Source organism: Trachypithecus francoisi, unplaced genomic scaffold (genome assembly GCF_009764315.1).
Source record: "Trachypithecus francoisi isolate TF-2019V2 unplaced genomic scaffold, Tfra_2.0 Lachesis_group16, whole genome shotgun sequence".
Lineage (NCBI taxonomy): Eukaryota > Metazoa > Chordata > Mammalia > Primates > Cercopithecidae > Trachypithecus > Trachypithecus francoisi.
This window is the reverse complement of record NW_022681461.1, coordinates 50,829,949-50,852,758: the sequence shown is the minus strand read 5'-3', so window position 1 is coordinate 50,852,758 and position 22,810 is coordinate 50,829,949. Positions and strand designations below refer to the sequence as shown.

The 22,810-nt window shown below is 37.1% G+C and overlaps 1 protein-coding gene across 10 annotated transcripts in view; it reads right to left on the bottom strand.

Moving 5' to 3' along the window:
- FOCAD (focadhesin) overlaps window positions 1-22,810 on the bottom strand; it is a 326,657-nt gene that overhangs the window by 238,043 nt on the left and 65,804 nt on the right. For 9 of the 10 annotated variants that reach the window (XM_033237455.1, XM_033237451.1, XM_033237458.1 and 6 more), the window contains 2 exons: window positions 20,448-20,552; window positions 5,128-5,229 (listed from right to left, as the gene is read on the bottom strand). In XM_033237455.1, the coding sequence (XP_033093346.1) occupies window positions 5,128-5,229; window positions 20,448-20,552 (207 nt within the window). The remainder of the gene's footprint in view (window positions 1-5,127; window positions 5,230-20,447; window positions 20,553-22,810) is intronic. The other variant, XM_033237457.1, reaches the window with a different exon arrangement.

The window sequence follows — 22,810 nt, the reverse complement described above, 5'->3', positions numbered from 1 at the left end:
CCCCGTCTCTACTAAAAAAAATACAAAAAACTAGCCGGGTGAGGTGACGGGCGCCTGTAGTCCCAGCTACTTGGGAGGCTGAGGCAGGAGAATGGCATAAACCCGGGAGGCGGAGCTTGCAGTGAGCTGAGATCCGGCCACTGCACTCCAGCCTGGGCGACAGAGCAAGACTCTGTCTCAAAAAAAAAAAAAAAAAAAAAAATCAGAAGGACTTTTGAGGTCATAATTATTACTGAAACATATATCTTTATCACACCTTCTACTTTAGGAAACTAAAAAAAGATAGATGAAGGAATCAGATAATGTATGTATAAAATACAAAGCAAAAGTTTCCAGAAAAGAGATTTAAGAAACTTCCTTCTCCATCTCTCTTTAATAATGTATTCCCCAAATAATAAATACTATCCAGATGTCAACAGCACCCATGGATAGCTTATCTGTTTTTTTCTTTCTTTTTTTTTTTTTTTTTTTTTGAGGCAGAGTCTCGCTCTGTCGCCCAGACTGGAGTGCAGTGGCGCAATCTCGGCTCACTGCAAGCTCCGCCTCCCGGGTTCACGCCATTCTCCTGCCTCAGCCTCCCGAGTAGCTGGGACTACAGGCGCCCGCCACCTCGCCCGGCTAGTTTTTTGTATTTTTAGTAGAGACGGGGTTTCACCATGTTAGCCAGGATGGTCTCGATCTCCTGACCTCGTGATCCGCCCGTCTCGGCCTCCCAAAGTGCTGGGATTACAGGCTTGAGCCACCACGCCCGGCCGTTTTTTTCTACTTTGAGATCCTGAACGTGAAATGTAAGGTTCATATAAAGAAATACATTTCCAAGATGCCATTATGATTTGATATCAGGGGCAAACGTTGAACTTCCTTAAGGACAATATACTATTTAAAAATCCCCTTGGCTTAATCTGTTCTGATTTTAGATTCTGCATTTCCCACGTGGTATCTGATGATTAATCATCACTTCGGTGGAGTAAGAAATTACCAGGGCTTAGGAAAAAAAGAATATTAAAAAAAGAGATAATCTGAAATCTCAAACTGATTTAAAATGTAACCAACTATGTAGGTACCTACACACAAGTCTTTTATATTTATGTTCACCACTAAGGGAGAAGTCGCAAAAAAAAAAAAAACAGACCTAGAGAGAGACTAAAAAACGGAGGCTTGGACCAGGCACGGTGGCTCACACCTGTAATCCCAGCACTTTGGGAGTCTGGGGTGGGTGGATCATGAGGTCAGGAGATCAAGACCATCCTGGCTAACACAGTGAAACCTCGTCTCTACTAAAAATACAAAAAAATTAGCCAGGCATGGTGGCAGGCACCTGTAGTCCCAGCTACTTGGGAGGCTGAGGCAGGAGAATGGCATGAGCCCGGGAGGACGTTGCAGTGAGCCGAGATTGCGCTGGGTGACAGAGTGAGACTCTGTCTCAAAAAAAAGAAAAAAAGAAAAAGTGGAGGCTTTAGGCCCAACTTCATTAGTTAGCCAAGAAACCTTCCGTAAGTCATTTAATGTCACTCTCCTCAGTTCTCTCATCTGAAAAATTATGTTAGACTAGACAATCTTAAAGTAACCCAGACTAAAATCTATGATATCATCAGTTTGTACCATTCTCAAATTCTCAGTTCCTGAAAGGTTAAAGTCATAGGCCTTCAATAAGTAAAGGCAGAACTTAATTATAAAATATACCTAAATACTGTGTGCAGAGGTGCATGCCTATAGTCCCAGCTACTCAGAAGGCTGAGACAGGAGAATCACTTGAGCCCAGGAGTTCATGTCCAGCCTGGGCAACATAGCAGACTCCCGTATCTTAAAAATAATTATTATAATGCCCCCCAAAAAAATCTAGCAGGAAGATATACTGTCATTTTAGGACATATATATAATATTAAAAATGAACATAAATAGCTAGCTAATGTTACAACATTTTGCTTTCTTCCCAAAGTTGTGAATTGCTACTCATATTCTTATTAAATTAACAACCTGTCACCCAGGCTGAAGTGCAACGGTACAATCTCCACTCACTGCAACCTCCACCTCCTGGGTTCAAGTGATTCTCAAGCCTCAGCACCCTGAGTAGCTCTATTACCTTCTAAACAACAACAGACTGAGTTAACTGGCCCTAAAACTATATCTCAGGAAACTAAGTCTGCAACCAGAACTATCAATTTCATACTGCAAGGAATAATTCTATAGTACAAAAATAAAGATGAGGCTATTGAAATTATTCTTTGCAAATAAATACAAAATAATTTAGAATTTCAAATGGCTCTAGATAGCATACTCTAATACCTGAGAACTTAAGTAAAAGGAATGAGTCAATAAAAGCTTAACAGTAAATAAACCAAAGTCAATTAATATTTTTTCCTTATGGTATCTAGACAACTTAAATTAGAATAACTACTTCTAAGTCCCAATTATAATACACCCTTGAGATAAAAGTAACCAAATAGTACATTTATTATTTACTAAGTAAAGCATTGGAAAAGTTATGCATTCTTAAGAATTAACCTATAAATGAGCTCAATAACAAAAGCAGCGTGGCGGCAGCAGCATATTTTTATAAAGCAATTCAATCTATTTAGCAACAGAGAGAAATTTCATTAAACAAATGTGTTTATAAATTTCTTCCGATTTTTTGTTTGTTTCTTACAGAGTTAAACAAAGTCTTATTTAGTAAATATTAATGTCTTACCTTTGAAAATGCAATCCTACATAGGGGAAGACAGGATGATAATGATGTTCATTTTGAGCTATTCATTCAACTGTTAACATAAATTTTTCTCACTAGCAGCCAATTACAAGTTGCTATGGACTGAATATTTGTGTCCCCCACAAATTCATATTCTGAAATCCCAACTCCCAAGAAAGTAGGAAGTGAGACCTTTGGGAGATTATGCGATTATGAGAATGGAGCCCTCATGAATGAGATCAGTGACCCTATAAAAGAGGTCTCAGAGAAGTCTCTTGCCTCTTCCACCGTGTGAGGATAGAGAGACAAAACGGCCCTCTGAGGACTAGAAAGTAGGTCCTCACCAGACTCCAAATTTGCCAATACCTTGATCTTGGACATCCCAGCCTCCAAAACTGTGAGAAATAAATTTGTTTTTTATAAGCCACCCAGTCTAAAGGTATTTTGTTATAGCAGCCCAAACTGACTAAAACACAAAGTCTCCTATATCTCTTTAAAACTTCCAGTGGCAGTATATCCTGCCTCGAAATTCTATGTAAAACTGAAGTTATGGACTTAGAAATGGTGTTCTAAGACACTATATTTATAAGATACTATAAAACCTTCAAAAGCAAGAAAATATGAATGTATCTGGCATGGTGACTATAACTTAGGCATTACCCAGAATAATGGTATCTTTATCACAACCTTATGTGATGGTATTAAGTATGTAGTGATACTATATATTTTAAGGCGCTCTACAAACCACTACCTGAGCCCTTCTAATCCAGGGTCCTCATGAGCCCTTCTAATCCAGGGTCCTCATTTAAAGAAATTCAACATTTATAAAGCACCTAGAAATGTGCCAAGCATCATTAATACAAAGAATAATGAACCACAGTCCCTGCCCTCAAGAAGGTTTCACAGTTTATAGAGGAGAGTAATTACGAAAATGTCACAACTGTAAGGTATTATGTAACCATGCAAGAGACAGGCCACAGCCGGGCGTGGTGGCTCAAGCCTGTAATCCCAGCACTTTGGGAGGCCGAGACGGGCGGATCGCGAGGTTAGGAGATGGAGACCATCCTGGCTAACACGGTGAAACCCCGTCTCTACTAAAAAATACAAAAAACTAGCCGGGCGAAGTGGCGGGCGCCTGTAGTCCCAGCTACTCGGGAGGCTGAGGCAGGAGAATGGCATAAACCCGGGAGGCGGAGCTTGCAGTGAGCTGAGATCCGGCCACTGCACTCCAGCCCGGGTGACAGAGCGAGACTCCGTCTCAATAAAAATAAAAAATAAAAAAAAAAAAAAAAGAGACATGCCTAATACAGCTTCTAGTAACAAAAGAGCCTAGGGCAAAAAAATGCCTAAACAGAGATTTTAAATAAAGAAATTTATCAGGAAGAGAGTGGGGTAAGTTTCAAGAGAGAACAGTAGATACCAGTAAATAAAAACATGGAGAAAAGGAAACAGCACTGCTTCCTGTGTGGAACACAAGGCAAGTCAGTGTACTGCTAAAGCATAAACTGAGATGAAGATAAGAAAAGATAAAGGTGGTGAGACAGATTGGAATTACATCATTTACTAAGCCTATTATGGCATATTAGATTTTATCCTGTAGTCCAGGGAATTTCAAAGTGTTTCAGAAACCAAACCTTTTTGTTTTCCCATAGAAAGCTTCCATAAGATATCAACAAGTAAGTGCCATGAAAACAGAGCTGAAGCGGTGGGAACATGCTCCCTGCTTAGCCCATGCACTGCAAGTGCAGTTTGAAAACCATGGCCACAGAGACTTAAGCACGGGAGTGATACTGTAAGATTCGCTCTCTTGATATATACTTCTGAGGAATGTTTAGAGAATGGATTTGAGCAGGACATGACTGGAGACAGAGACACCAGTTAGGAACAGGTGGCAAGAGCCACAGCAAGAGATAATGAGGTCCTGAACCAGTGTCATGGTAGTAAGGATAGAAGAAACGGGAGTAGCTTTGAGGACCATCAAGAGGCCTTGGTGAAAGTACACTAACTGCACATATGGTGGCTATCTGATCCCACTTGGCAGTAATACTTTATCCCAATTGGCAGTTTTCTAATGGAGAGACTAACTCACTAGCCAATTTCCAGAGGGAAGAACCTATCTTCTATATGTATTGTGTAGTAGCTTACTGAATTTTTCTAGCCAACTTTCCTAACCACTTACCAATGTTTAACTTCTTTAATAACAGCTTTTCTCATATTCAACATTTCAACAACCAATAAATCTGGTATTTTTTTTCTTTTACTCTTTAAAAGAAAATAGAAAACTACAACCTGCTCTAGGATGCTTCTTCAGGAGAAAACATTATAGATCAAAGCAGCTAAAAAGAAACAAAACAAAACAAAACAAAAAAAACCCTAGCTCTAAAATTAGCATATACCATTCTGTCTCCCTCACTTTATTTTACATTTTAATTTTATATTACCTTTCAGGGCACTGCTGGAAAAACGCTGTCAGCTGCTGCAAAAATACTGGCCAGCAATCAGGTCTGTGTTCAAGCACAGTGATCAAAGGATGAGGATGATTTCTAAAAAACACAAAAAGTCACATGGGAAGCCGTCATTCAAGACTAAACATTTTCAATATCCAAATATAGCAGCAAAGAAGCCAATATCATCTAGAGACTTTTTTCAGGATTCATAATTGTCACAAAATGATCACTTGCTCCATTTGTTGCAGAGTTGGTTCATCAGAACTGACTCTCCCCACTGCCTTTACCTAACATTTTTGCAGAAAACAAAACGGACCCAGGAGCCTCAGAGATCCAGATTTGGGAAGGGGCTCTTCCATTTAACAGCTCTGTAACTCTGGCCAAGCTCCTGAATCCAGGAGCTCTCTCATATCCATCCCCTTGATCCTTCATTCCTAGAGGTCACAGGCCACCTCCTCCTCCTGCTACTGCTGCTCTCTTTCCAAGCCTGGAAATTTCCATTTCCTCCAACCTTACCCCAACCCTGTCTCTCCCTCTCTGTTTCCACTTCATTATTCCCATTGTATGGTTCCGTGTTTCCCAGGATATTTAAGAATAGAAAAAGGGAAATATTCCTTCCATCTTAACAACAAACTATCCAAACTGAAGATGCATAAAATTTGTTGAATGCAGACGAATCCTTTTATTTGAGCTACTTCCATTAAGATACCTAAAGAGACTATATAAAACATAAAATCTGAAATTTGGATTCTCAAAGAATGGGGTTTAATCCAAAAAAAAAAAAAAGGCACAACCATGAGTTATTTTAAATAGTTCAAAAAGGCTACTCTACTAATAATTGTAAATTGGTCAGCTTTTTAAACTATTAAGTACTATAAAATTTTTAGTTATTATTTATGTGGCTTTTTCCTCCAAGAAAATATTTAAATAAAATGTAAGGTGGGACGCAGTGGCTCACGCCTGTAACCCCAGCACTTTGGGAGGCCAAGACAGGTGGATCACCTGAGGTTGGGAGTTTGAGATCAGCCTGACCAACATGGAGAAACCCTGTCTCTACTAAAAACACAAAATGAGCCGGGCATCGTGGCGCATGCCTGTAATCCCAGCTACTCAGGAGGCTGAGGAAGGAGAACCACTTGAACCTGGGAGGCGGAGGCTGCGGTGAGCTGATGTCACGCCATTACACTCCAGCCTGGGTAACAAAAGCGAAACTCCATCTCAAAAAATTAAAATTAAAATTAAAATGCTCATTGTGAAAACCTGCAAACAATACAAAAATATCAATCTTTTTAGCATAAAAGGAACCACATACATAATGCTATTCTTTAATTTTAATTTTAACCCAACTACATATCTCCAGCAATGATTTTTCAAAAAACAGTAACTATCAGACCATCAGTTACACTCAAATGATTTTTTAAGACTGCCTTCGTGGTGATTCTCAAAATATGATGCCTTACTAGTAAGATCAACTGGGAACTTGTTAGAAATGCAAATTCTCAAGCCCTAGCCCGGACCTAATAAATAGCCCTGCAGGAAATTCTGATGCACTGCTATAAAGCAGCGGTTCCTAATCTTGGTTGCAAGTTAGATTAGCTGTGGAAATCTTAATACTAATGCCCAGGTCTGTTATCTTAGACTTGCTAGGAATGAAGTTTGTCCCTTAGCAATTTTTTAAAACTCTACAGGTAATTTTAGTATGTTGCCAGGATTCAGAACTGCTACAAGTAAAAACTACTGCAGGGGTGTTGGGGGTGGCAAAGGTACTATTTTTTTTTTCTCTTTTAAAAACAGAAGAGTACAGTAGATCTACCACGTTGAAACACACACGAAACACCTCTCTGACACTACCACACAGTTTCTGAGTATAACACTATCTCTTTATTTCTTCTTAACCTCCCCTAACCTATCATGTACTAACTAACTTCACATGCTGGCAGCCTCCTGTTTGCTAAAGCACAGGCTATTTCTGACTGATGGGAATGCTATCATTGCTAAGGGATCACTCCAAGCAACTTTTAATGCCAAAACTCAGAAATCATATCAAAATCATTCATGTTTCCCAATTCCAAACCCTTTGGCAGTTAAACCTACCTAGAATTTGCTTCCACTCTGGTTGCCACAAATACTAAGAAAAATATTACAAATCCTAAAAGCCTCTCAGGTATGTCACATCAGATGAAATTCTTAGATTGAAAGTTCAGCAGGTCATGTTCAATTAAAACCACAAACCAGGCCACTAGCAGTGATTCACATCTGTAATCCCAGCACTTTGGGAGTCCAAGGCTGGAGAATTGCTGGAGGCCAGGGATTTGACATCAGCCTGAGCAACACAGCAGGACCCAGTCTCCACCAAAAACAAATGAACAAACAAACAAAAAAACACTCACCACATAAAAAGGAAGAAATAGCAGAAACAGTACCTACAATTATTTCAGCAGCTTTGGGTTCTTCTGATAAGAACCATATAGCTATAAAGAGAATCAGATATAATCATCCATTAATCTTCCAGATAATGGTGGCACTTATAAATATTTAAGAAGAAAACTCAACAAGTTACTACAAGGCACTGAAGTGCTTTTCAATATTCTTCCTTTATAAGTCATCTCCCTTCCATCCTTCACACTTCACCAAAAAACTACTAAGGATCTATCTCCTTTTTAAAATACACAGTTTTGTCCAAATTGAATAAGGTCAACAGAAATAAAAAATAGTATAAAATGGGATTAAAAGTGATATATACATGGCAAACAATTCTATTATAATTTACATTTATGCATACTGAGGGAGCCACCCCAGCTTTGTTGCATGATGCTGAAGGCCTGTTTTGCTAGCTATTGGATTCAGCAGATTTTATTTAGTATCTCAGACCTAAATTCAAAAAATGAGATTAAGTAAAATATAGTAGGATAGGGATCATAAAGATTAATTACTGATTTAGACATCTGGATAATTAAGTTTTTCAAATAATTGATTATGTCAGATCTGAGTGGCAATACTGCAGGTAATGATACACAATATTGATTCCAAGAAGCTGAAAAGCTTGAGGGAAAAGGTAAGTATAAGAGGAGAACACTAAATCCTCCTGTTGATCAGCATTTGATTACTAACATACTATTTCAACTAAGTATACTAACCTATAATCAATTATAATTGCCACAATTTTAATACCTTAATCATAATGAAGCAAAGAGCTAAATTCTCCCTTGAGTCATCAAATTGGTATGTAATACATATATAAAATAATCCATAAAGCCTTAGGCTCATGTAATAGAATGGATGTATTTTTTAACTCAATAAACTTCATTGCACAACTGCCCATGCATGAGAGTTTCTCAGTCTTATTAGCACTACTGACATTCTGGGCCACATAACTCTTTATTGTGTGGGGTTGTCCTATGCACGATGGAACGTTTGGCAGTATCCCTGGCCTCCACCCACAAGATACAAGTGGGATTTCTCCTAGTCAAAACAATCAAAATTGTCTCCAGACATTGCCAAATATCCCCTGGAGGACAAAATTGTTCCTGGTCAAGAATCACTGCATTGAGTAAATGACAAGTACTATGGAAGGTCCATCACTGAAGAAAGCATTGCACCAATCCCGAACTGTTAAAAAAAAAAAGACTATGCTTCTACTTTTCTACTTTCACCTTTCCTTACACTGAACGAAAAGTAGTTAATCAATCATGATCAAAGTTGTGATTTTCTTAAGGAAATATAGTTATCAAACTGGATGCACAAGAGTAACAGAACACAGCAGAAACTAAAAGCCTTAAAATGGAAAACAAATGTAAAATTATTCCTTTACAAAACATAGAATAAAGGGCATTAAAGAATATTCATGCTAATTTGGATATGACAGAAAATGAAGTTATTTTCCTACTTAAAATATTATAATTAGAGCATTTAAAATTCAATAAAGCTAAGTATAGCTCAGTCTTGCTGTATTCAAGAGCTGATTATTACATTTATGGATTACTCAAGATTTCTCTTTACTTTCTTCCTCTCACCCACTGCTTGTTAGCCTTTCCATTTTTTCAGATATATCCAACTGAGAAAGGTCGAGGTAAATGAAAGGATCCACAGTTTAACTGAGTCAAGTTAACAACTTTAAATTGGAAGCATTACTGATCAAAAAAGGGAAGAATGCGGTATGAAAAATGCCAAAACACAACCTGAGTCATGCCTCAAATTTCTAATTATCCCCAAACCGGCTATTCAAGTTATGAATAGTAAGTTGCCTAACAACGCTTTATTCAAAAGGATAGATGGGCTGATGAATCAGCCCGATCACTTGTAAATAAAACTAACAGTAGAAGACAATAAGCTATACAAGTTTTGAAAAAATAAACACAAACATGGCACATTATCATCATTATTATTATTTATATTAATATATGCAGTGACTACAGAACATTATCGGAATCACTTACTATTATGTAGCCATGTCCATATCTCAGAAAATAGAAGTGGAGAGGTGAGATAAAATTGTGAGGGAAAAGAACTGAATTAAAAGAATCAAAAGTTCCAAATTTACATCCTGGCTCTGCCACAAATCATGAGATCTCATGCAAGAGAATCAACCTCTCTTGGCCAAAGTGTCTTCACCAATAATAAAATAAGGCAATCAGACTAAATACCTTCCAGAGCGAATACTGTATAACCCAAGCCACCCACTAAAACCCTAACCTTAGTACTGCTCAGGACTACAGATGCAAACAAACCCTGCAAAGGCAAAAAGTATTAAAGATGGCAGCTCTCAGCTACTAATAATTCTATCCCAAGCTCAAATGGCTCTAAGTCCAATGTCTAATAAAATCTAAGTCCTCAAAAAAAGGACTTCTATTTTTAGCTCAGAGATAAATCACCCTATTTTTTTTATTTCAGAAGGAAGTAAAGTGCTATGTCCGCAGAAATTTTTAAATCAGAATTTCCTAACTCCTGAGATAGCCAATAGATTCTGCTTTCTCCTTAAAAGATAATGACATTATTTCTAAAGATCAACATCAATACAAACCAGGCAACCAGGTCACCCTTCATTGGTCTTTAGTGACTATAATGTCTCCCTTACTGTGTGCATTTTTTTGGGGGGGGGTGGGCTTTTGTTGTTGTTGTTGTTCTGCAATAGATGATCCAATTTGTTGTACATTCTTTGGCACTTCCCCATTTCGTGATTTGCAAGTATTTTAATTGCTATTTTTAAGTAAAGCATTTAATACCTAGCAAATAGAAGAACTACATAAGTGGGTACAATTATGATTATCATCAGGATAGGTTTGTTTCTTTAATTACAGCATAAGCGGTATGAAAGCTGGGTGTGTGTCTTTTTAATCTTTTTGTTTCCCTTTCAGTGCCAAATGCCTATCTACAACAAACGTAATTATCACACACATACTTTCCCCAAATCACCTTCTTAAACTCTTAAACTGGTTGATTCATGTTGTTGCAAATGACAAAATAAACTGGATCATGGGAAGCCAATTTATCACAGTCCCTCTAGCACATTGTCCCAAAGTCAACACTGTTCAGAGAAAAAAAGCACAGAGGAAGCACACAGAGTTAGTACCTAATACTTCAATATTCCAACTCTTTATTAATATCATCAACAGCACAGAGCAGTACAGTACATGTATCCTAACAGAACGGAGTGAGGAAGGAATGAATGATAAATGCATAGTTCCCCCAGACTAGCAGAGGCAATGATAAAATATGTAACTGGATTCACCTTTCCAAGTATAAATACATCCATCCTAATAGAAATGAGGGGGTTAAAAAAATACTCTGTGGTAGGCAAATCAAAAAGCAAAAGTTATTTGCAACCTTTAGGTCACCTCAACCTTCTTGTTACATCTCTGAATATAGGAAAGCTATGATTTGATTTACATCATAAATTCAGCGACAGACACAGATTGCCTTTTCTGTGTGAGGAAACAATGCCTGCAGTCACCATGCATTTTCATGTATGCAGCTGTGACCCTGGCGCTTTCAGAAGCATTGCATAGCACTTACTACATCAAATATGCATTTTAAAAGCATTTCTCTACCTGCTCTGAATTTTGATTTGAAACTGCTGGTTAGAAGCTAAAAAGAGATTTTTTTTAATCTGCAGATTTTAAGTTAAAAGATGCATAATATAAAATTATGAAGATTCCACCATGAATATTACTATAAAAAAGAAATAATAATTCAAAAGGAAAAACTAAACAATAATTGTGAATTTCTATAGATCCTATAACATAATTTTGAGACAAATGCACCTTTATCCTTCCTACATAAGCTCCTAGAAAAAGACTTGGAGCAAAGCAATTTTAATTTTGTCATTTTTGAGTGACAACATCTTTTCTTTGAGTCTATAAGGCAGAGACAGTATAAGATTCCTTTCTTTGAAAATATACTTCCTATTACAATGATTCTCCCCCAACAATGAACCTTTCCCAGAATCCCTTTTAGAGGGACAGGGTTTTAATGCAATGGTGCCTGCCAATGTCAAAAGTCTGGAACTATTTTAAGTACAAGGTAATTGGTTAGGGGGAAACATAAATGTACTTAGGGATCCACAACCTTCCTTTCAGTAAGTTGTGTGCTATGATCACTTGGTTGGCGGGGGGAGGACACCTAGAGACAAACAAATAGGCTAATAAGCAAAAATTACAACATTTTTGTGGCCTTAAAGACATTTATCAGCAAACTATAATACCAATCTTTCAATTAAACATCTACAATTAGAAGACCATATAAAGTGTTTTCTGGTGGCTATTGCTAACTGGAAGACTGTATGATGGGTGCAGCTTATTCTAAAAGTAAATCCTAGTTTACTGTAAACCCCAGGTGATTAGACCCATAAATTGTGAACAAAGACTTTCCTGAATAGAAAAGAGGAAGGAAAAGAGGAAATGAAAACAGGAGCAAAACATGTAGCTAGAGAGAAAGAATGGAACTGCAAAGAGACAGATGGCCCTTGCAAAGTACTACTGGCTATGTTTTCTCAATTACTTTCCTACCTTCTTCTTTATCCTTAACTCTGCTGGGCTTTTTCAGGAGTGGATCTGACTACATCCTTTCCCATCTTCTTTCTCTGATTTTTCTATAATGATTTCTACAAGCCCACTGAAACCATATGTAAACTTTTTAGTATATATGCATGTGTACATTTTCTGTAACAGGAGAAAGTCCAAAACTTTTATGTAATTCTTAAAGAAGGTCCTGATTACCCTCTCAAAAAAGGCTACATATCAGTAAATTAAACCTAAGTATATCTAAGGTAGTTGCTACAATTCAGTCTCATTAGAACTTCTGCTTTCAAAAACACTACAAAGATCATTTCCAAAAAAAAAAAAAAAAAAACTTATATGATATGTTCTGTCCAGAAATGGTGGCTCCCTGAGTGTAAGTTTTTGTAACATCAGTAAAATAAAAATAAAATTAATTATTGCATTAATGTATTCCACTGGTTTCAATCCCTTATGGCAGCTTGATTGTAGAGGTGTCATACTTACATTATGCTAAGTAAAACCAAACATTTATACCTCAGGAGATCCCTTCAGATAATATATTCAAGTATTGAAATAATCAACCCCCCAAAAGCAAAATGCTCACTTTGAAAACAAAGCCATATGATAATAGCTGACGGTTGATTTTTTTAAGAGTGAGATGAGCAACATCATTGAGAAATAGTAAATATAATAATGAAATGTATGTAGATATGAAAAACAACTAAACTACTCTAAGGACTACAGTTCATTTTCAGTAACTTACAAAAAGTAGTTTACCTTTAAAATATATATAAAAGGCAAAAAAACACTAAAAATGCAAATAGTCTTAGCATCAAAAAATTCCAGGATAAATAAAATTTTTTATCTATGGAATGGATTAAAAGGAATGAAGTATGGATGCACGCTACAACATGAAGGAAACCTTGAAAACATTATGCTAAGTGAAAGAAGCCACACTGTATTGTTCCATTTATAAGGCAAATCCAAAGACACAAATAGTAGTGTTTTCCAGGGGCTGGGAATAGTGTATTGGGGAATGACTGATAATGGGTATGAGGTTTCTTTTTGGGGTGACGAAAATATTCTGGAATTAGACAGTGATGATGGTTACATAACTTTGTGACGATAATAAAATCTACTGACTTGTACACTTTAAAAGTGAATTTTATAGTATGTAAATTATATCTCAATAAAAAGGCATTTAAAATATTTCAAACTTAACTCACCCACATATTATTTTTAATTAACCTTTTTTTGATTTTAGAAAGCACATGTATCAGCAGTATAAGTATACTGCTAATGTAAAAAAAAAAAAAAATTTAACTTGGATTTCCCTTAGAAAATAAGTCCGAATCAGAATCTGATTTATCTCCATAATATCCTTGATTGATAACTTAATAGTCATTTCCACCTCTAAACCATATAGCTAACTCTTTTGCCACTAATAAACATAAAGGGAGTGGTGCAGTTGGGAAAATCACCATTTTGTAGTCATCACAGTGAAAACTGGTTGGGAGTGCTGAGCTTAATGAGGAGCAGAATATTTGCATGGTCTCAAAATGTATTCCCCACAGATTGCTTATTAGTTCAAAACAATGATAACTATTCAATACAGAAACCACCTCGACTGGGTAACCAAAATTAAAATCCCCAATGAGAGGCAAGATGGACACCAGTACTTCTACATGTGATTATCCTCAGAAGGACACAGCATCCTTTATATGGAATTCAAAAATGCCAACATCATGAAAAACAAAGAAGGATGAGAAACAGTTCCAGATGTTAAAAGGCTAAAAAGGTATGGCAACCAAAGGCAACATGTGATCCTAAACTAGATCCTATACATTAAAAAGTTAAAAGGCAAAAGGTAGGACATTATTGAGACAATGAACAAAACTGGAATATAGACTGTACGTTATAAAAAGTATTATAGCAATGTTCAATTTTATATTCTGGTTATATAAGAGAATATCTTTGTTCTTAGAAAACACACTCTTGAATGTATGCAATTTACTCTCAAATGTTTTTTATTAATTATACAGAGATAATGATAACGCAAATGTGGCAAAGAGCAAAATCACTAATAAATCTGGGTACATGGTACATGGGAGTCTTTGGTACTATTCTTGTAACTTTTCTGGAACTTTAAAATTATTTCAAGATAGTAAGCTAAAAAGAAACGTTTTTAATGACTTCCCACTGCTCTTTAAGTACAACCCAGTCTTTGCCATGGCCTTGCATATTCTAGCCCATGCCTACCTCTCCTGAGTCAATGTCCCAGCCTCACCCTCCCTAGAGCACTAAACTCCAGCCACTCTGCCTCCTGTTAGTTCCTCTCATGGGCCAAGCTTCTGGGCACTTGCTTTTCCTACGTCTGAAACACTCTTCCTGCACTCTTCATGCAGCTGACTCCGTGTCTTCCTTCAAAACAGAGAATAGGAGAAAATGCAAAAACAATGCTTAAAAAGCAAGTTATTGAAATTAAAAATGGAGCTACATTTTGATATCCACAACCACAAACTGGTCTTTGTGCAGTTAAATCAGCATTTATCTTGGGCTTGCTCTTGCTTTTCTTTATTTGATGGCCTTAAGGGATGAATGCATTTGCCCTCAGTGATAAGGAAAAAAATTAATATGAATTACAAAATATCTCAGCCTTTAGGATACACATCTTTAAGTCCTCAAACTTAACTCTCCCTCCAAATAAACTACATACTACTACACAAAGAGATGAACAAATACAAACATAGGGTGCATAACTTTAATCTACTCAGGGTACAATCATCCATTACTGTTGGCCTAATTGCCCACTTCAGAGCACACCATCTGCCACAAACATTTAATATTCCCCTATTTCAGAAAGTACAGCTTGATGTTTACCAGACCAAACCTTCCCACAAATAAGATTCTTAACATTTGATATTTGTGCATGTCAGCCACTGTCTGGCACATCAAAAAAATACATGAATTCTGGAACAAGCAGTTACTGCTCATGAATTCACAGCTATTTCCTCACTTTAGCTGAGGAAGAGAGATCTTTAAAAGATTGCCGTAATATGAATATGCAGAGAAAAAATTAAAAGCAAAAGCACATGATATAATTTCAGGGGGAAAATGGCATCTTACAAAGCAAATAAGAAAATTAGCCTCTAATACTTTACAACCCATGAAAATTTAGTTATTCTTCCCTGCAACCAAAATACCAGCCAAATATTGATTCTCTGACCCACTTCCTGCACAATCAATATTAGAAAATGTTTAAATACACCCAGCGCCAAGGCTCACACCTGTAATCCCAACACTTTGGGAGGCCAAGGCAGGTGGATCACTTGAGCTCAGGAGTTTGAGACCAGCCTGGACAACATAGCAAAATCCTGTCTCTACAAAAAATTAGTAGGGCGTAGTATAGCACCTGTAGTCCCAGCTACTGGGGGAGCTGAGGTGGGAGGATAGCTTGAGCCTGGGAGGCAGAGGTTGCAGTGAGCCAAGACTGCACCACTGTACTCCAGCCTGGGTGACAGAGTGAGAGTCTGTCTCAAAAAAAAAAAAAAAAAAGTTTAAATAACTTAAATACAAGCGTGTTACAGAAAAGACAAGTTCTAGCTAAACAAAAGAAAATTCAGACCAAACAAAAAAGGGAGAAAAAAAGAAAGTGTGAACTAAAGGATACTACATAGTGGTTTAAAAAAAAATATCAATTAGTTTTAAAAAAATGTCAATTAGTATAACTAGAAAGGGGCTTCTGAAATTCTTGAAAATAGTATGTGCATCAGAGGTCACAAACTTGTTGCCCATGGATTGCATCTTGTAAGCAGATGTGTTTTGTCTACCTACCCTACATTTTAAAAAATTTGAATTGGTTGTTAGCATTCAGTCAAGAGATTTCACATAAAAATTTTATTTATATTGAAAGATCTGAACGTGTGGCAACAATGAAGTCCCATTGTTTCATGGCAACAATTGGCCAGCAGTTCTCCGCCCTTACCTGCACACTGGAAATCACATGGGAAGCTTTTAAAAAGATACCAACACCTCAGACCAACCCTTCAGTCATTCTGGGTAAAGCCCAGTCATCTATATATTTCAAAGCTCCTAAGAGGGCTCTAATGTGCAGCCAGAGTTGAGGCTCATGGGCCTAGAGTTTTATACTTGGCATATGCTCTTTAGCTATTCACAGTAGCCAAAAGTACTGCACTATGCTTCCAGTTACAAAGGTAACTGCGAGTTGCAGCCCTATTTAAATATCTATGCCTAATCTTGTTTAAGCCGCAAAGCTAGAGAAAAGACTGCTTAGAAAGGAGGGTCCAGTTAAGCAATATGAGCTGTATTAACTACACATGATTCTAGTCCAGTGTTTCTCAAAGCCTGGTCAGTAAACCACCTCCATTCAAATCCCGTGTTAAAAATGCAGAAGTCTGGGCCATGTTCCAGACATTAAAAACTCCAAAGATGAGCTCCTTATGCACAGTAAACAAGTGTCAGTTTCTAAGAGGATGTTCAAGATTCTCTTCCCCTCCTCCTCCCACAACCACCTACCCACCGTCTGACCATGAAGAACACTAACACGTGTTGGAGCCATGGAATTTTTTCATTGAACAAATCTATGATCTCTTACATTTTCTCTCTAGCATCCAAAGTTGGCTTGCTCTCTTTGGACTCCTTTTCCTTTACAGTCACTCTTTGCTTCTGCTCTTGGCCTCTCTATTGTCAAATTTGACACATGTAAGACAAATTTGGTGCCTTGGTACTTAGAAAGATATAGACTTCTTGCCACCCAAATAGAGAAAAGGAGGCATGGTTAAGCCACCCAAGATCCCGCCTAGTCTACTTCAAGGGAAACCTTGAAGCTCGCATATGGTACCATCAAGCTCCCAGATACTGAAGCAATAGTTATCATGTGTAATCCACAAATTACATATTTCCATATCATTGAGCAACTGGATAACATGCTGATTCCTGAGTCTCACACAAAATCTACTGAATGAGTAAGAATCTCTGGCAAGTAGGATTCAGAAGCTATACTTTCAACACGCTGCCCCAGTGGTTCTTATGCAAGACAAGTGTGAAAACCACTAAGCTCTACGTACAATAAAAAGAATATCATCTCTAGAGCTCTGTCATAAAATTCAGAGGGGCTAAGGGAAGCCACTGCCTAACATTCTTAGTTCTCATATCTCTCCTTTTCTGTCCACTCCCATACTGGTACAACTTACTCGGTTTAGCACAGACCATTTAAGATGACCAAGTATTCTGTTGTACTGTAATTCAAATTAATCAGCTATTAGGAGAAAAAGAAGAAATACTTAAGCCCCAACTGAATACTGGCACAGTGCTTAATACCATAAAAACACAGATTAGCTGCATGCCCAGAAAGCTTACATTTATTTGTCATACTCCTTCTATTTTAAATTAATCCTATACAATAACCAGAAAATACCTCTCAGTGGAGTTCTAAGTTTCTCATATCCCTTTTATGCTTTCATACACAGCTCATCAGTTGCCTCTTTAAGGCTGGATGATATTGCTAACCAACATGTGGCAAAGAAGGCTCTATAACAGCATGACAATTTTATGCTTGACTCAGGTAATCACAGCTCTCTTGAGGGGAATATGCTCTTCAGGTTCACCTCTCCTCTGTTTCTGGCATCCACAATCCCCCTTGGAGGAACTTAAGGCTCTTATACACTCGATTACACTCTACTGATTTATAGTGCCAAACGGTCATTCACATAAGGGCTCTCCATAAACATTACCGGATTATGCCAATTCAGGTGACTGATTCCGGACCTCTTAAGGTGCCACGTTATCTAAAGACAACCCTATGTATCCAATTCTTTTCAGCTTCTCAAACTAGGCTTCCTATCCACACCTTGCACCAACTGCCTTTTGAAACAAGACTGAAGTTAAAAGAACCAACTACAGGAAAAAATGAATTACCAGGTCAAACATTACAGATAATTAAAGGTCTAACAATTGCACACGGTGAAGACAATCAGGATTAAAATGAGTAACCCAAATTCTCTGCATCATAGAAAACTTCTTTTTACCATCATATAAACTGATGCTTCTTATACTTTAAGGTACCTATAAATTACCTAGAAAATCTTTCTAAAATGCAGTTCTGACTCTGGCACTCTGAGATGGAGTCCAAGGTTCTGCATTCTTCACAGGTATGCTGATGCTGCGGTAGCTCTGCCACGCAACAGTGTGGTAGGGCAACAGCAGCATCACCTGGGAGCCTGTTATACAAGAATCTTGAGCCCACACTAGACTAAGGAAAAAGATTCTGCACTTCAGCAAGGTGCCCAAGTAATTAGGATGCACATTTTAGAGCAGCTGACACACCATTTTGTACTCACTGTGAATGGCAATCACCTAGGACACTTTTAAAACCACTAGGCCTCATGGAAGAGATTCTGATTCATTTTGTTTAGGGTATTTGATTGTTCCCATGTTTGTCTCTTTTTAAGCACACCCAGGTGGTTCTAATGAGCAGCCAGTATTGGGAACCATTGAACTAAAAATACTTCCCTGAGCAGGGAGAAAATATGGAGCGACTGCTAATTGGTAAGGAATTTCTTTGGGCATGATGAAGATGTTCTAAAATTGCTTATGGCGATGGTGGCATAACTCTGTGAATAGAGTAAAAGTCACTGAATCATACATTTTAAATGGGTCAGTCATATGTGAATTATATCTCCATAAAACTGTTACATAAAAATTTCAATTAAAAACTTCAACAGCTTCCCTATTTAAAAATAAATAAGCCCCTCTTAACAACAACTAAATTGAATTATTTTCTATCCTGAACTCTAGCCCAAGAGTTTGAATTTCTTTCTAAAAAGGAGGAAGTGCAGATGTTTATCCAGAAATATTAACATCCGCTTATTTACTCTGCAGGCTCAATTCTAGTCAAGGCAATGGATAAAGAATAAACCCTTACATCACAAAGGACACCACTAGTTAAAAAAAGAAAAGCATGTTTACCAATTTGGAAAGCTTTACTCTGCACACCTCAAGTTTTCATAGTATTTTCAAAAAAAAAAAAAGTTGCTTTTGCTTCCCTTAAAAATAAATCAGTTAATTCATTGTACCACAATTCTTCCAACTTGTATGTTTGAAGATATTCACAAAATATGTTAAGAAAAAAATATAAAATGCAAATCTTGACCTTGTTTAAAAAATTGCCTTAAACAATAATATCCTCATAAAAATAAGAGATCACAAATATCACTAAAAATTATAGGAAAGATCATGGTATATGAGATATACCATGACACAGACCATCCCATATACAATATATGAGATACTACTTACTTATTATCAAAAAGAAAGCACTATAAATACAGGTAAGTAATAGACACCCCTCTGTATTTTGGAGACAGACTCTCGCACTTCTGATACCTGTGGTGTCAAATACTGAAGACTAAAGGTGCTATAAGATCAATTCAATGGTGGCTAACAATAAAAGCACCTCATTTCCTTTCCCTGTTTGATCACCGTAGCCCATGTAAGCCATCTTCCCCACATGAATCAATGCCCTTCTTTATGGTTCCATGCTGTCATTCTTTTGAAGCAAACACATTCTGAAATGCCTCACTGAACAGAGTTCCTAAGGCAACATACACTGATTACACACATCTTCTGGGTCCTCTGCTAACTCAGAGCCCCTCTCTTAAGAGATGGTTTCCTGGGTCCTTCAAGGCAATAGGTAAGGTCACCTTCACAAGGGAGTATGATTCCCTCCCTTGACCACAACCCCCCCAGAAAATCCAGTGCATTGTAGTATTATTGCTGCTGTGTATATTTTATTTTTTTTAAACAATTCTACCTTATTACATTCTACAGATGACAAAGAAAAGGCAAATCAACACTCCTCACTACTGACCTTGGCCTAAGTCACTTGGAAATAGCAGTCTCTTATTGCTTTTTATAGTAAGGCAGATTACCAAACTGCCTAACCTAAATCCCCTCTGCTTTAAGTATCTTTGGTCAAGGAAGTCTTCCATTTTCATAGTACTGTGAAGATGGTTACATATTCTAGAGCAAACAGAATAATCTGAGTTTTGGGTAAAAGATTTCAATTCCAAATTAGCAACCCTGAAACCCACACTGGTGATACTCATCATGTTGTCAACTCTATCTCAATTCTCTGAGTCTTCGAAATGCTAACTTCCTGAGAGGTCAACACCCACAATCACTGTGTGCATGTCCTGCTGAATTAAATAATATTCTTAATGGATTATCATGTCACAGTTAATAATTTCATTAAAAATTCACATTTGTTTAAGAAAAAAAATGAAAAGAGAAAAGGCTTACCTAATGGTATATATATTCTGAATATTCCTTTCCCCACCTTGTCCTTCCTTAAGAGCTTGCATTTGTAGTAATTTCATAATGGCTTTTATCAAGCCATGTGTATTTCTGTAAAGAAATATAGCATGTTAAATGTTATAGATAAAAAGTGAATATTCTAATCAGGTGCTTAATCCTATCATTTTAAAATAATTTTAATACTTGCCACCCAGATTAAACAGTAGCCACCCACAGGCACTCAATTCATTCTACAGTACAGCCCAAACCCATCCAACACATTTAAAGGAGAAGAAATGGAGCCAAAGAATCAAACCACAAACTTATCAATCATCTGCGTACACACTCTTGGGGGAAAATCAATCAGGAAAAAACAAACATTTGCCCACATAATTTCAAGCAGTGACCACATTGGTTACCCGCACCAAATGACCAAATCTTTCATTTATAAATATTAGCAGACCATGAAAAATAACCAAATATATGAAATGGATCAGCCACTCTAAAAAGTGGGCCAGGAAACCAATTAGAGCAAATAACTCCCATTAAAACAGAGCTAATAGAAAGGGAATAGCAATTTAAATTTTTTCCTTATTTTTGTAAGAGATAAGAGGATAAACATATCAAAAAGAAAAATAGGCTGTCTTTCTTAAAGAGCTCCCCTGGAAAACAGAAAAAAAATCTTAGAAACAAAAAACTCACTATTTGTTAAATTTAAAAAGTAATTTTTTTTTAGATGGAGTTTCATTTTTGTTGCCCAGCCTGGAATGCAACGGCATGATCTCAGCTCACTGCAACCTCCATCTCCTGGGTTCAAGTGATTCTCCTGCCTCAACCTCCCAAGTAGCTGGGATTACAGGCATGTGCCACCACACCTGGCTAATTTTGTATTTTTGGTAGAGACGAGGTTTCACCATGGTGGTCAGGCTGGTCTCAAACTCCTGACCTCAGGTGACCCGCCTGCCTCAGCCTCCCAAAGTGCTGGGATTACAGGTGTGAGCCACTGTGCCCAGCCAAAAAGTAATTATTGTTTAATTACGCTTGTTAACATTTATTGAGCATTACCATAAGTTAAGCACTCTTCTAAGTTCTTTTACTATGTCATTTACTATTCAGAACATAGTTGATTGGAAATCAATGTTTAACTTTATTTTTGGGTTAGAACACTACTTGGACTTAATTAGGTATCATTTGTGGCATTTATGTGAGATGTTACTGAGTGTATTTTTTTATGGCATTTAAAGTTTTCCAACTGACAAAAGGTCTGGCCACTTAGTAGACCTGCACAATCCAATACAGTAACAGCCACATGTGGCTACTGAGCACTAGTAATATGGTTAGTCCAAATTCAGATGTTCTATAAGTACAAAATACATGCTAGATTTAAAAGACTTTGGGACACAAAAAAAGAATATTAAATACCATGTATAATTTTTTGTATTGATTACATGTTGAAATAATATTTTTGATATATTGGGTTACATAAAATATATTATTAAAATTAATATCATCTATTTCTGATTTTTTAATGTGGCTACTAGAAAATTCTGAATTACATATGTGGCTTGCCTTTGTGGCTAAAGTTATATTTCTATTTCACAGCACTGCTATAGACACTCAAATGGTTTAGTGCCTAAATGGATTCTCTGGGGAGTATTGAGATTTCTTTTGCAGGTGAAGCATTCACAATCTACAATGGTATGTATTCTCTTCCATATGGATCCTCTTAGGACCATGCAGTATAACTCATGGATGAATCTCTCATGACATATGTCACATGTGTATGGTTTCTCTCCTGTGTGGATCCTCTGGTGAACACAGAGGTATCAACACTTCATGAAGCCTTCTCCATAAAGATTCTATCTCCTACGTGTGTTCTCTAATGGATGTCAAATCGAGATTTGGCTTGCTCCCATGCTATACATTGGTACTGTGTCAATTCTATAGTACTTTGGCCCACAAAATGGCCAGTGAATTCCACTGTAACTCAGTGAAAATTAAAATGGAAATTTTTTTGTAAACTAGAATGAAATGTATTGCCTTAAGAAGGTCTGACTGCATGGCATCTCCTTGAGGACCTCCTTGGTAACCAAGGTATGGCCTTGTCTTCTTCCTTTGGAACTGCTCACATTCTTCTGAGAAACTTCTCTATTGACACTGAATTTCTAGACTCCTCTTACGCCAGAGCTTAGGAAAAAGATACCTCAACATCCAGACTTTTAAAATAAATTCCTTCTTTGCAATTCTTCACAACATTTACTTTTGCAGAATCAGAATCTTTTTATAACTGAAAACTCTGGACTATAAGGACAGGTATCTCCCAGTATATCCTCCAGTTCTTCACTACCCTTCACTACACCTTCCTTTAC